Source organism: Camelus dromedarius, chromosome 17 (genome assembly GCF_036321535.1).
Source record: "Camelus dromedarius isolate mCamDro1 chromosome 17, mCamDro1.pat, whole genome shotgun sequence".
NCBI classification, from domain to species: domain Eukaryota; kingdom Metazoa; phylum Chordata; class Mammalia; order Artiodactyla; family Camelidae; genus Camelus; species Camelus dromedarius.
In genome coordinates this window covers 5,430,199-5,445,844 of record NC_087452.1, presented here as the reverse complement: position 1 = coordinate 5,445,844, position 15,646 = coordinate 5,430,199, and the positions used below count along the sequence as shown (strand labels likewise).

The 15,646-nt window shown below is 50.0% G+C and overlaps 1 protein-coding gene across 2 annotated transcripts in view; it reads left to right on the top strand.

The window, feature by feature from the left end:
• Positions 1-15,646, top strand: part of SLC6A11 (solute carrier family 6 member 11) — a 115,407-nt gene that overhangs the window by 21,764 nt on the left and 77,997 nt on the right. For both annotated transcript variants that reach the window (XM_031470889.2, XM_031470888.2), the window contains exon 5: positions 1,175-1,307. In XM_031470889.2, the coding sequence (XP_031326749.1) occupies positions 1,175-1,307 (133 nt within the window). The remainder of the gene's footprint in view (positions 1-1,174; positions 1,308-15,646) is intronic.

The following is a 15,646-nucleotide window of genomic DNA, read 5'->3' as shown; positions in this document are numbered from 1 at the left end:
GGAGCGAGTTTGGAGGGGGTTTGTGTTTGTGCCATGGTTCTGCACAATATGGAGCGTGGCGAGTCTGACTTTGGAGAAACACAAGCCCCAGGATGGGCTCTGGGTGCCAGGCCTGCGTCAACTCTGAGGGATGGATGGGTGCTGAGGGAGGGCCGCGGCTGGGCGCGTTGGCTGGGCGTGTCGGCTGAGCACACCCAGGGACCCCCCTCCTTAGGCCTGGGCGCTCTGGGAGACCCCCCCTTGGCTGGCTATTCAAGGCTCCCGATGAGTCCTCTGCTTTTCTTTCCTGGTTTTCCGCTCTGACCCCTCTGCCCCAGCATCCCCCACGGATCCCATGCTGTTTTCCGGCCTTTGACTGTGCTAGTCCCCGGACCTAAAACAATCTTTGCTCCCTTACTCTCCTGGCTAAACTATCATCCTTCAAAGTCTGGCTTGAATATCACTTCTTCAAGGAAGCTTTCTCGGACCCCCATGGCAGTCAGGGTACGTTGGGTTATGCTGTAGTAACAAAGATCTTAGTAGCTTGAAGCAACAGTTTATTTCTTGCTCACACAACATCTCTGACACGGGGTGACAGGAGGGCTCACGTCCTTACTCAGGAATTCAGGCTTCTGGAGGTCCACCTTGACATGCGCTTCTGTAGTGACAGCAAAAATGGGGAAAGAGAACATGGCAGGTCACACCACCTGGCTCTGAATGCTTCTGTCTGAAGTGACGTGTGTGCCGTTGGCCAAAGCAAGTTCTCTGGCCCCTACTGAGTTCGGCAGGGATGTACAGTCTCCCCCGAGGGAGGGACTTGGAATGTTTACAGCCAGTCCTGCCGTCTCCCGGCACCTTGGACCTAGGCTAAGTAGTTCTTGGTCCTTCCAAAGCCCCTGTGCTTCTTCCATTGTAGCTCTGATAAACCCACCATAAACCATCTGCCAACCAGCCTGTCTTTTCCCCCATGGAGTGAATCCATGAAGGCTGGAGGCTGGAGGCTGGGTCTTGATTCTTTCTGAGACCCCCATGACCAGCCTGGAGTTTGTCTCAGAGAAGATGCTTGGTGAATGGTGGGGGGCGGGCCAATGAGTGAGTGGGCTATCTCTGCCCCTCTGCAGCAGTAGCTTTGCCCAGAGTGGGGTCCTGGTGGGCCATCTCCAACCTCCGTGACTCTCGGCCCTCCCTTCTGCAGGCGCCGGGTCCTGGCCATCTCCGATGGGATCGAGCACATCGGGAACCTTCGCTGGGAGCTGGCCTTGTGTCTGCTGGCCGCCTGGACCATCTGTTACTTCTGTATCTGGAAGGGGACCAAGTCCACAGGAAAGGTAAGAGGTGAATCTTCAACTAGCCGCAGGCCGGGGAGGGGGCGAGTTGTCCTTGTTCAAGCTCACAGACCCCGAGAGTGCTAGGGAGTTCCTGTTGCAAAGGCCAGCTCCTAAGTTGGGGGACAGGAGGCGCACTGCACAGGGAGTCCACTCAGGAGCCCAGGTCTAGAATCCTAGTCCCCCACCTCTTTGCCACACACCTCAGGGCTGTTCAATTCTACCTTCTGAGCCTCCATTTGCTCATCTGTGAAATGGCAAAGGCTTGTCCTGTTTACTTACTGAGTTGAGAGTCCTGTGAAAAAAGTCAAGTTCGAGTGCTTTGGAAACCAGGAAGAGCTAATCTACTACCATGTGGATTTTGTAATTAAGACGTGCGCCCCCGGTGTGTGCTGGGGAAGGCAGTGCTGGCTGCCTCCGCTGACGGACCCCAAGATCTTGCTCCCCTGCAGTCTGTGGAGGGAGGGGCAGCTGCTCCCATCCTGGAGCTTTGCTGTGCCTCCTGCACCGCCTCCAGGGCCGATGCCTCGTAGGGGAAGAGAAATAGGAGGAGACAGCCCGCTCTGAACTGTCTGAGCCTGGAACTCACTGCGGCTCTTCCGCTCACGTGCTGCTGCCCAGAACCTGAGGCACAGCCCCATCTAACTGCATGGGAGGCTTAGAAATGAGGGGAGCCAAGGGACCTCTGATGAGGACAGCCGTCCATGCCTGCAGGATCAATAAAGGTTATAAATGTGGGGTTCATGGCCAAGCCCAGCCCACTCATGTATTTTATTAAAAAAAAAAAAAAAAAGGAGGGGTGGGGAGAATTGGTTGCCAACATTTAGAAATCAAGAAGTTTCATATAAAATATGTGAAAAAGGAAACATGTTTCTGGCATCTCTTGGGAAGTTGGAAGATTTGGCAGCCCTGAGCTGAGCAGCCTCCACCTCCTTCTAGGGGTACTTGGTTGGCCACAGTCCCCACCAGCCCCTGTCATGCCTGATCCTGTGGCTGAGGGTCAGTGCCATTAGTTTCCTCATTTGTGCTACTCATTTTTTTCTTGTGGGAAAGAGGTAAATAAGATGTTTTTTAATTCCTGGGTCACCCCAACCATGTCACCTCCATGCCTGCCTGCTTCTAGTAGACAGTTGCTCATAAACTTTATTCTAAGCTATTGGCTAGGGGTAGGGCTGCAGGCAAAACCTCCAAGGAAATAGGAAGTTACCAATTCTGGGCCCTTTTACAAAAGATGGTCCCCTCAGCTTCCACAGCGGTAGGGTGATAAAGAGGAAACTCCTAGGATGTGGGAGGACCTACAAGAGGGAAGCCGGGAGAACACAGAAGAGTTGCCAGCAGATGTCCTGTGCCACGGCTGTAAGGAGGCTGAGGATGTACTAGAAAGTCATCAGAAATGTGCCTGGGAGATGAGAGAAAGCAGAACAGAGAATCTCATGTCCCTCCAGCCAACATGATTTCCCTGGTCCTTGCCTTCTCCAGTTTATGTCATAAAGACAATAGGATTTTTCTGTTTTTTCAGATATAAAAATCATTTCATTATTGATACACTACTTCAGACTACACTCATATTGCCCCCTCCCCCTCCCTGCTGCCTCTTCTGGCTAAAGAAGAGGACAAAGACTGGAGGGGGTACGAACCAGGGTCTGGAACCAGGGTTCATGTCTCAGGTCTGTCTCTCGCTGGCTGAGACATTGGGCACATCCCTTAACTTCTCTGAGCCTGTTTCCTCTTCTGCAAAACAGGGATTGATAAGTGAGCTCACATCTCATGGGGTGGTTGCAAGAATGAAACACAAGGCTGCACATTCAGCACTTAGTAGAATGTGGAACTGATGGCAAATACTGAGTAAACGATGATTTTTAAAAATCTTGTTATAAAAGTTATTCATTCAAGAAGTAATTCCTAAGGATCTGCTTGATACCTGGCATTATTCAGTAAGTATCTAGAGATGAATAAAACACAGCTTCTGCCCTACCCACATAACGTGTGAAAGTGCTTTGTGCACCGTAAAGAGACAGGAGGCGGTATCATGGTTGGCACTACTGTTGCTCCTACTACGATTACCACGTTTTCAGGAGTTGAGGAGTGGGGCTTGGCTGGGTGGCTGTCGTGCGCGGGTGTGCGGAGCGCTGTGCGGATGAGGTCTTGGTGCGTGCACACGCATGGGCTGTCCACGTGCATGTGTGTGTGGCCTTAGCTTCTGGGCCCAGATGTGGGCCATTGCAAATTTGGCTCTCCTCAGCCCCCAGGAGGAAGCTCAGTCCGTGGTGAGGCCACTTGCCACTGGCTGGGTGATCAAGCCTGTGTGTGTCAGACAATTGTAAGGCAGGGACGAGGTTTCTAGGAGGGACAGGCAGGCTGCATTCTAAGAGATTTCAGAAGAGGTTTAGGAAAGGCAAGATAACGGTTACAGAGTGCTCACATGCCTGTTCCATTCAGACCTTGAAACAATCTCATGAGACGGGCTAGCATTACCTCCATTTTACAGATGGGGAAGCTGAGGCTTCGCAGGATTCTGTAACTGGCTCAAGGACACGGAGATAGGGAGAGGAGGGCCAGGATTAACCCCAAGCCTCAGTGACTGCATGGCTCATGCCTTGGATGAGTGTACCATCATTCCTGTCATCTGTGACATAGAGTCAGTGACAGTTTCCTTACGGGCTGGTTATGAGGAGGCCATTCATGAGCCTAGCACATAGGAGGCACTCAGTGGTTATTGATTGCAGCTGCACCTAAATGGTACTATTAAGGGAAATGCTAAAATCCCATGATCAATTGAGTATTTTCCTGAAGACTGGGTTTCATGGGCTCTTCCCCGTGTTCTAGGCCCCAAGACCAGGGTAAGTATCCAGGATGAGATGTGGTTTGCTGGACCTGTGAGATTCCTTAGGGATTATCTGGTCCATCCCACCTCAGTGGATGAGGAAACTGAGGCTTAGAGAGCGGAAGGGATTTGCCCACAGTCACACACTGAGTGTCAGGTCAGGAGCTGGTCTGGTGGCCCAGCTCCCTGGCTGTTTATAAATGAGAAGGTTCTGTGGGTCACATCTGACAGTTTTGAGAGAGAAGGCGACCCCAGATCGGCATGTGGGCGTTTCAGGGGAGGATTTGATGCTTTTGTTAATTGTTTATTACTCACCTCACTTTGGACGTGAGCCCAGCGTCCAAAGCCTTTTCAGATTTGTACAAAAACAGCTAAAAATAAAACAGGGTCATCTGAGTCTTCCTGAATGGGCAGAGGTTGCTCCTGCCTCCTGCCTGAGGGACCCTGGCCAGAGCCGCTTTCATGAGTTGATTCAAGGAAGGGGGAAGAACTCTATCTTCACTCTGTTTTCCAGGCTGTGACTGAGTTGGCATTTCCTCTTCATCCCAAATTCCAGCCTGCTATCCATACCTGGGCCTTGGCAGAAATTTCATTAACTCAAGAAAAAGATTCTGGCCCCAGCCGGCCTCCAAGGCAAAAACTCTAATCCCAACTTTAACTCAGAGAGTGAGCATGTGCCCTGCTCAGGGAGGCAGACGCTGTGGGCTCAGCCTCTCGGCAGGTGGCTCTGTAAGTGGGAATTTGGGTTCAGGTCACAAATAAGTAGACCACAGATGAGGCCTTGGGAGTGCTCTCCAGTGGCCTGAGGGGTGGGGTTTGAGCCCCGAAGCTGCTTTGGCATTAGTGTCCCCCCGCCAAGGACAACCACTGCCTGTGACCTTCACCTCCATCTGCTGTGCCTTTCTCAGTGCTTCCCCATCTTCTGGCATCACAGAGGCCTGCATTCAGGATCTCCCAGGGTCAGGGTCACGGTGAGTGATCTGAACTCTCAGAAGAAGATGCTCTGACTGAAGAAAGAGTAACTAGGTGCCAGCTGCAGTGCCCAGCAAGGTGCCATTTGTGGAATGGATGAATTCCGCCTGTGCTGTGGCTCCCTGGGAGGTGCTGGGATGCTCTGGGGAGGCCAGTGGACAGTCTTGCCCCTGCAGAGCATGCGGTGTATGTGGGCAGGCAGATAAGCAGCTGTGATTCTGGGTTTTAGCGCTGGCATGAAGTGAGGGAACAGTTAAGAGAATCAGGTCCTATGAACATGGGGATCCCAGTGGCGGAGAACCGGCTCTGGGGTGTTAGAATGTAGCACTTTCGAGCTGGGAAGGTTTAAGTCCAAACCCTGTTACACAAACAAGGACGCAGAGGCCCAGAGAAGCTGCAAGATTTGCCCAAGGCCACCCCGCTTGGAAGGAGCAGAGCTGGGGTTCACATCCAGGTCTGTCTGCCCTCCCTGAGCCTGGTCCTCATCTGTTCACATACCTCCAGCTGGGTCCACGTGCAGGTTCCAGGACAACACATGGATCAGATTTCTGAGTGCACGGCAGGTGCTTAGTAAGCCGTTTATTTTCCTGCCCCAGTTTTAGTTCTATACAGTTCTTCTTCTCTCTCTAGACAATATTGCGAATTCCCAGAAGTCTGGATTAAAAAATAAATAAGAATGTTTCTCAGTTGTGCACTAAGTACTGAAAAAATACTGAATTCTGAAATACTTGCTTTCTTCAGGAGGAAACTTCCAGTCTGTTTATAACTTGTCATCTTCTGGACAAATAGTTTCACTCTGGACGATTGAAATCAAGTGGAGGCATCTTTGTGATTTTTTTGTGTGTGTCCTTTTTTTTTTTTAAGATTTTATTTTTTAGGGCAGTTTTAGGTTCACAGCAAAATTAAACAAAGTACAGGGATTTCTCATATACTCACTCCCTGCCCCCACACATATATAACTTCTCCAGCATTCCCCACCAGACTGGTACATTTGTTACAACTGATGAACCTACATGGACACATGATAATCACCCAAAGTTCGTAATTTTCATTCACTTTTGGTGCTGTACATGCTTTGGGTTTAGACATTACAGTATCATATGGAATAGTTCAATAGTTCTGCTGCCCCCAAAGTCTTCTGTGCTACCTGTTCATCTCCCCTTTCCCCATCCCTGGTAACCACCAGAAACCAATCTTTTTGCTGTCTCCACAGCTTTGACTTTTCCAGAATGTCATACCATTGGAATCAGACTGTATGCAGATGTTTTAGATAGACTTCTTTTACTTAGCAGTGTGCATTTAAGTTTCCTCCAGATCTGTACATGGGTTGATCGCTCATTTCTTTTTATCACTGAGTAATATTCCACTGTGTGGATGTACCACAGTTTGTTTATCCATTCACCTACCTATGGACAGATGTCTTAGGTACTTCCAAGTTTGACAATTATGACTAAAGCTGCTATAAATGTTTGGGTACAGGTATTTGTGTGGACATAATTTTTGTGTGTGTGCATGTGTGTGGACATAAGTTTTTGACTTCTTTGGATAAATACCAAGGAGCATGATTGCTGGATCTTATGGTAAGAGTATATTTAGTTTTGTACAAAAACACCAAACCATCTTCCAAAGTGACTATACCATTTTACATTCCCATCATCAGTATAAGAGAGTTCCCATTGCTCCACATCCTTGACAGCATTTGGTGTTGTCAGTGTTTTGGATTTGGGTCCTTCTAATGGGTATGTGGTGGTAACTCTTTATTGTTTTAATTTGCATTTCCCTAATGATGGGTGATATGGAGCCTCTTTTCATTTGCTTATTTACTATCTGTATATCTCTTCGGTGAAGTGTCTGTTAAGGTCTTTGACCCATTTTGTAATCAGTTGTTTGTTTTCTTATTGTTGAGTTTTAAGAGCTCTTTGTGTATTTTGGGTAACAGTCCTTCAACAGACGTGTCTTTTGCAAGTATTTTCTCCTGGTCTGTGGCTTGTTTTCACATTCTTTTGACATTGTCTTTTGCAGAAGTTTTTAATTTAATGACGTCCAGCCTGTCGGCTATCTTGTTCATAGATTATGCTTTTGGTGTTTTATTTATCTAAAAAGTCTTTGCCATACCCAAAGTCATCTAGGTTTTCCTTTATGTAATCTTCTAGGAGTTTTAGTTTTGCATTTTACATTTAGGTCTATGATCCATTTTGACTTAATTTTCGTGAAGGGTGTAAAGTCTGTGTCTAGATTCATTTTGGCATGTGGATGTCCGTTTCTTGAAAAGACTGTGTTTGCTCTTTGTTTTTTTATTTGTCAACCAAATCTACCTTGCCCATCCCTGCCACAAGGTCCTCCCTCTGGTCTCATAGGCCTGAAACCACCAAGTCGCTTTGACAACTCCTCCCTTAACCTCTCACCCAGTTAATGATCAAGTCTGCTTTGTAATCACCCTGGAAAACATCTTGCCTTCTCTGTCTTTATTGTCCATCCATCTACTCACCCACTCACCTAGATTTTCAACAAGTAACGAGCCCTCAAGAGCTCTCCAGTCCCTCCAGCTTGAAAATTCCTCTTAGAATGTCCCAGTTTTCACAAAGATATTGCTGACATGCAGAACAACACAACCAAAATCCCTTGTATTCTGTGAAATAATGATTTCAGATAAATTCAAGGTGGTCTTGTCTTTATTCTGTATTACCGTACTACAACATGGATGCAACGTTGCGGTTTTGTGATATCCTGTTACCTGTTATGCGTAGTTGTCGAAGACTGAAAAAAACTGGTCCTTATTTTGTGTCCTTGTGTGGCTTTGCTAGGCCTTTGTCTGATCCAAGGATCAGCCAGCGCTGGCCTTAGGGCCAAATACCACCCATGGCATGCTATTGTAAATAAAGCTTTATTGGAACACAGCCACAACCATATCTTTGTGCATTGTTTACAATCTAGAAGCTTTTGTGCTTCTACAGTGGCAAAACTGAGTGGTTATGACAGAGATTGTGTGACCCACAAAGCCTAAAATACTCACTGTCAGGCCCTTTACAGAAAAAGTTCATGGATCTCTAGTCCAACCTATTAAACTCATTCATGCAAACTATTTGCCACGTAACAAGAAGGTAGCATCTAAATTGCTGTCACCCAACACATGGACCATTTCAGATACTGAAAAGCTACAGCGATGGTTTGCAATGGAGAGCTTTTCCAAAGGATCCTGAAAATCTGACCCCAGCCTTTCCAGCTCCCAAATGTGCTGTTTCTTGTACCCAAATGCTCCCTTGTTGCGGGTGCTGCTCAATCATTCTTTTATTCATCCTGTAAGTGTTTATTGCTCACCTCCTATGTGCCAGGCTCTTTTCAGTGGTGAGTGAACCACACCTTGAGGCTGACTGTTGGTGGGGGAGACGGAGAATGAGCAGCCATAGAGATGCCATGGCCGGAGAACAGGGGCCTTGATGGGGAAGAACAAGGGCAGGAGACCTCCCCAGAGGGATCAGGGAAGGTCTCCCTGAGAGGGATCCCCATCTGTGATGAGAAGGATGGGAAGGGACTGGACAGGTGAGCAGCACAAATGAAGTTCTCAAGTGGGAAGGACCTGGTGAATCTGAGAGGCAAAGAAAAGGCGGGGGCCAGATGGAGTGGATGTTGGCATGTGATGGGCAGGGGTCAGACCTCGCAGCCATGGTGAAGGGTTGGGGATTTTACTCTCAGTGCAGTGGAGAGCCACTGAAAGTTTTTGAGCAGGGATAGCATGATCTGACTTCCATCCTTAAAAGCAGGCTCTGGCTGCTTATGGTGACTGGATGGGTGGGGGATGGAGAGGGACGTGCCTGCTCCGTTCGCGGGTGACCAGGGCGGAGGTGCAGTGGAATGGAGAGACGTGGTCCAGTCAGACCCTTCATGGTGCGGCATCCTCATTCTGCGGGACCTGATGCTGCACGGAAGTTGAGACCTTTCTCTTTTTTGACTTTCGAATGGCATGACCTGCCCAGCTCTTGCCTGGAGGCTCTGCCTCTGCAGGCAGCCATCCCTGCCCACCAGGCAATCCAGCGTTCCCTCCTGCTGCCCGCACACCCTCCTTGGTTGGCTCCTGTTTTTCGCTCTGTCCCCGTGCCGGTTCCTTCTGTCCTCCTCTGGGTGGATGATTTATGGATTTTTCCCCCTCCTTTCCTGGTCTCCAGGAGCAGTGGTTGGGAGGGGAGGGTGCTACAAAAACAATTCTGGTCCCTTCCCCGCCTCCTCCTAAGTGCCACTTTAAAGGAAGCAGCAGGATTAGCTGGGATTTTAAGAAGAATCCTGCCTTTTCACTGCTTTAGGGCACTGTTTTTATTCTTTTCAGAGTTCCAGGACACCAAGGCAGGAAAAAAGAAAACACACATACAGACAGACACACTCACACAGAAACAGCTGCAAAGAGCCTTGAATTGATTTTTTTTTCTTTTCCTTCCTTCATTCACCAGCAAGTAGAGGAATTGGAGGTGGTACAAGGACACTTTTTTTCTTTTATTAAATTATAATTGACTTACAATATTATATTAGTTTCAGGTTTACAACATTGTAATTCAATATTTTTACAGATTATACTCCATATAAAGTTATTGTGAAATACTGGCTTTCTTCCCTGTGCTGTACTTACATCTTTGTAACTGACTTATTTTATACCCAGTGGTTTGTAACCCTTAATCCCCTTCACCCCTCTCCCCGCTGGTAGTCACTGCTTTGTTCTCTGTATCTGTGAGTCTGTTTCTGTTTTGCTGTAATTATACAAGGACTCTCAAACAGCCCGTGTCCTCTGCATGATGATAATGGTAAAGCAAATGTTTTAAGTGGCACTTTGATCCAGGCCCTGACCTAAGGTCCTTGCTACATTAACCCTACATTACGACAACCCTATGAGAAAGGTACAGTTGTTGTCCCCATTTTGCAGATGAGTAGACAAAAGCTCACAGGGCTTACGCTGCTGGCCCTAAGGTCATGGGGTAGGGGTGGGTTCAGACCCCTCAGGGTCAGGGAGGAGCAGGGCGGGGCCTTTTAGCAGGTGAGGTTCCTGCTGGGGTGAGCTTGTCCCAGAGCTGCCAGATGGAGATGCAGCCTGGAGGGGCCATCGGTGGCTCCTCCCTCAAGTGTCTGCCTTTTCCTCCCTCCTTCCAATACCGCCAGGGTGGGTTGGAGCTGCCAGCAGGGAAACCATCAGGAGCCCCACACAGAAAATGTATTCTTCGGGAGCACCCTATAAAGTCGCTAATGGATTCAATGAGGCATAAAGCAGGAGTAAAGGGGGCAGGGGGAATAAAAAGGAAAGATGTGTGAAAGGGGAGCGAACGGGCCCAGGAAAGGAACTGGGCAGCGCTGTCTCCCGGCCCTCAAGTGGCCTTTGTTGCAGCCTGAAGCGAGCAGGACGGCGTTGGTGGTGGGGCTGGCGGTGGCGGTGGGGCTCTCAGCGCCTGGCCGATGTCTGCTTTCAGAGAGGAAACTAGAGCGTTCATGAGATGCATGCAGAGAACCCCGCGGGGAGATCCCCTGCCCTCCGCCCCCAGATCCCGAGGACACCCGAAGCCACTGCCGAGGGGCCTTTGTGCGAAGTTGGGAGCACTTCTCACACAACGGTTCTGGGGAGAGCCGTAGATTGTAACATTAAGTCAAAAGAGTTTAGCGTCTTGATTCAGCCCTTTCTTTGGCCTTGAATGACAGCGCTTCACCTTTAGCGGGAACCCTGGCAGCCAGGAAGGTTGGAGAGGAGGGAGGCTTTGCGACTCAGTAATACTGTCTTTATGAAGGCACAAAGGCCCCCCAAAGTCCAAGTGGTTGCTGGGCGGGAGGGGTTCTGCGGCGCTGGCTGCCTCCCGAGAAACCCCTCAGAGCACAGAGAGCGAGCCCGAGGGCGGTGGGCACTGTTAACCCTCCCGGAGCGGCCCCAGGAGCTGGGCCGCCGCGGAGCCCATCCGCGTGCGCGGTCTCCCTGGGAAACGGCGCCCTCCGGTGTGGCAGTGCCAGGAGTCAAGGCGGCTCAGCTCCACGTGAGCCCAAGCGCAGCGCCGTTGGCCTAAACCAGAAACGCGCGGAGGTGTTTTTCTGTGCCTCTGGAATATTAGCACCAGCCTGAGCACCGCAGGGGGAACGTAGAAGAATCGTTTGTTCGCTGTCTATCCTGTCCTCAAGAACTAGGCAAAGAAGGTGAAGTCGGACTAGCAACGAAGAGTGGAATGAACTGGCGTTTGGCGTCAGGAGTCCTGCCTCACCTTAGTCACCTGTGTGATTTAGTGCGGCCACCACGACCCTCTCTGGCTGCTCATGTCACTTCGTTTCTCTGGGCCTCAGTTTCCTTTTCTTTCAAGGGTAGCGTGACCACTGCTGTGACAGATGGGGGCTATGCTGGTGTCACTAGTGAGAGAACCTTTGAGTTGGGGGCCCCTGGCAGGAAGAGCATGCCGGAGCGGGGAGGACATGGGGTCAGCGTGTACAGGAGCCTCCAGGCAGGAGTGACGTATAGGCTGGCTCTGACAGATGCGATGAGAGCAGTGACAGACAAAGGTCCCAAGGGGTATCTGGGGGAGTAGCAAGAGATGGCGTGAGCTTATGTAGAGCGTGGGCCAGATGGCCAAGCAGGGGCTGGTGTGTTACGGAGGCACGCACTTGCCAGCGGTCTAGGGACAGTTGGCCAGATCAGTCCAGTGCAGTTGGAGTTGATGGGGTGTCCCTCCAGAGTGCCTGCAGAACCCCTCCTCTCCACCCCGAGGCCATCTTTGTCCTGCCAGCACTCAGCCAGAGCGGCAGAACCAGAAGGAGATATGTATTGAGAGATCCAGTATGAGGAGCTGGTGATTGTGAGGGCTGGCTGGCCAAGTCTGGGGCCCAGAGGGCAGGCTGCCGCTCTCTGCAGGGGCCGGCTGCCCACAGGCAGAGGTTCTTCACCAGGGAGACCTTGGTTCTGCTCTTAAGGCCTTTCAGCTGATTGGATCAGCCTGTCCAGATCATTTAGAATAATCTCCTTTACTTCAAGTCAACTAATTATGGACTTTAATCACATCTGTAGAACACCTACACAGCAACACCTGGACGAGTGTTTGATTGAATAACTGGGGGTGGTAGACTCGCTACCTTGCACGTTACAGGGCCCTCCCAGCACCTCCATCCAGGTGTGTCCACCTTTCACCTGGATGCTGGCACAGGAGGCCACCCTGCTGTAAGCCCTGCCCAGGCCTGGACCGTGTATCTGTCACTGCCAGACTTTGTACTTCCCTAACTGTGTGTCACTCTTCCCCTCAGAATGCTCCAAGATGAATGCTCCAACATCTATAGCACCTACTTTGAATTTAAAAATTGCCCAAACAATATTGTAACTAGCTATTTCAAAGCAAAAAATAATCCCTCCAAATTGTCCACCTGTTGCCCTCTGATCCTTATATGTGTGTAACCGTAGTTTGTACCTCATTTAATCACAGCATGATAGAACTTAATGTTTTGCCTTTTTCATTAACAGTTCACCACAGAGCAATTTCCTCGTCCCCATTTGGCCGAAAGATGGTTTTTAAATTCCATGGTATAAATATTTCATGACCTCATAAACTATTCCATGACTATTGGACTCAAGATATTTATAGGTTTTTTTGATGTCACTGAAAATGTTGAAGAAAACACTTTGTTCTCCTGGCTTTCCTTCCCCCAGGAGATGATTTTATTAGGAAGATTGCAAGGGGTGAAAACTCTGCCAGAATCACCTGTCTTATCTGCCCAGAAATCCTCTGTCCACTTCCTCCTACTGCCCCTAAGCCCCCAGCAAGGCTGGGCACCCCCACCTTCTCTCTCCTCATGCCCAGGTATCTTCCCCACGACATTCTTTTTTGTTGTTCTTAGAGGGGTAGGTTTATTTATTTATTTATTCATCTTTAATGGAGATACTGGGGATTGAACCCAGGACCTCATGCATGCTACACATATGCTTTACCACTGAACTATACCCTCCCCCTCCCCCTTCTCCATTTTTTCCCTCCTGACATTCTGCTCATGGTTGAAGGCCCAGCTGAAATCGGTCCCGGCATTTGGGAAATGTTAGGGTGAGAGATGTAAGACTCCTTCATCCCCAATATTCATTCCCTCAAACCTGCCTCACTTCTCCCTACTTTCTGCCCGCCCTCCCTTCTTCTCCGTGCTCACCTCCCCCCCGCCCCCGGGTGAGCAGGGTGACTGGCAGGCGGCACTTTGTCCTCTTCCCATTCTGACATCCTCCCCACCCTGGTGTCTCTCCCTCCTCCAGGAAGCCTTCAGGGGCTCCTCCCACCCTCATCCTTGGTCTTCTCTCGACTCCCCTGATGGGTCTCACAGCCAGCAGCACCCAGCTGTCCCGCACTTGCCTCTCATTGCCTCATGACTGCTGGCTCATGGGCCCAGAGACATTTCTTACCCCGTAGGGCAAATATTTATTAAACATGCCCTGTGTACCATGTCCTGTGCCCAGAACTCAGATATCAACTCTAAACAAGTGTAGAGGCTAGAGTTTAGGCAGATGAGTAAACAGGCAGTTACAAAATACCCCTGTGCTGGGGCTAAACGTGGCCCTGGGAGGCAGTGGCATCCCAGCTGGCTGGTAAGTTACGGATGGTTATTAATTACCCAAGGGCAGAGGAGAAGGGCGATTTCAGGTAAAGGAACTGTGTACAAAGGCCAAAAGCTATCTTACATCTTTTTTCCCTCCCTCCTTTCTTTTTCCTTCCCTTCTTTCTCTTTCCTTCCTGCTTTCTTTCTCCTAATGTATGTCAAGAGCACATCCCTTGCATTTCAGGGGCCCTTATGTATTCCTCTGTTCCCAGGGTAAGCCACACGGTAGATACTGGGAACCATTGTTTATTGATTCAGTCAGCCAACAAGTGATGCCTCGCATGTGCTCAGACCCATTGACTGATTGAGGGGAAAGTTCTAAAGGATTTCCTGAAAGCCCCACAACCGAACTCTCTCCCCCACCCCAACTCCCAGTGGTTAAGGAAACAGCAGAGGGAGAGGAGTGGAAAATGAGGCAGGGCCTCTGGGGATTGTGTGTGATCATGTGCAGACCCTTTCTGGGGAGGACGAGCCAATGGAGGGTGACTGCAGGGAAAGTGAGATGCAGGGGCCACAGAAGCTAAGGAGGCAGACCCACCCAGGTTCAAAGCTTGGGTCCTCCCCCAAGCTAAGGAAACTGCTTTTACAGAGCACCTACTGTGTGCCCGACATTGGGCTGGGCACTCTGGTTCATTGTCTAATTTAACTTCACAACAGAGGGTCAGGTGAGTGTCAGCAAGCTCACTTTGTAAATGAGACACTGTCCCAGAGAGGTAAGTGACATGCACAGGGTCACACGACGCATCGTGGATGCAGACTGAGGACCCAGGTCTGCCAAAAGGGTCCCCAAACCAGTGTTCTTCCCACTGGTGAGTGCAGAGCCCTGAGTAAGTGGTCAGCTCCCATCCTCGCCAGGTGAACACTCATCCACCCACCAGCCCAAGTACTCACCATGTGCCTGGCACCATCAGTGAGCGGCAAGGAAGTGTTTAGGCAGGAGGGAGCAGAGCCAGGTGGACAAGGCTGTGAATCTCCGCTCTACCCCAGCCCAGAACTTGGTGTGGGCCTTTCTTTGCCTCTGAGCTGTTTCCTCCACCTTTGCGGGGGCCGTAGGAGCACGCATCTCGTTGGGTTGCTATAAAGCTGGAGTGAGGTGATGCCCGTAAATACTCAAAGGGTGCTTGTCGCAGAGTAAATGCGCAGATCACAATTGTTTTTATTTTATAGCTTGTAATTTCTATAAACCCATTCTCCGGCTTAAAAGTTTTCAGTCTAGTGGGGAAGTAAGCTTGGATTCAATCACTTGAAGATAATTAACACAGTTTTGTAGTGTAGATTAACTGTTAAATGATGGCTCGGTCGGTGTGGAACAGAGTTTGGACAAGGAAGGTGCTGTGGCCCTGAGTGGTCTGGAAAGGCCTCCTGGGAGAGGTGGGATGTGAGCTTCACATTGAAGGACAACCAGCTGGAAGGCTGGGCCAGGCCTTCCAGTGGAGGGGGAAAAGAAATGGAGACTCAGGGTGGCTGTGGCGGTTGGGAAGTGATAGCCTGGGCCAGACTTCAGGGTCGGGCTAGACTAGGTCCCATGGGTAGTGAGGAGCCATTGAGGGTTCTTGAGCAGGGGAGTGGAGGGCTCCCCAACGGACCTCACATTCACTCTCTGCTGGGCAGCAGCTGTCTTTCCTGTTTGGCAGACACCCCCACCCCCACCCCCACCCTGCAGTGAGAACTTTGGAGCAGATGGTAATTCACTGTGCAGAAGCCAGACACGATCTTTTTCCTGAATCACAAGTGTGCTGTGTCACAGTCGTGTTGGGCCCAGGACGCTGACAGTGATGGTATCAACACCAGGAGACTGGTTCTGACTCTATGCCGGCCCTGGCACCACGGCCTCTACACGCCCTGGTTATAGACCCAACACCCTTGTTCATGATGCAGTTTAGAACACTCCTTTTACCACCTAGAAATGCAATCCATGAATAATCTATCAGCACAGCAAAGTTCGGGAAAATCGATAGAAAACCCCAGT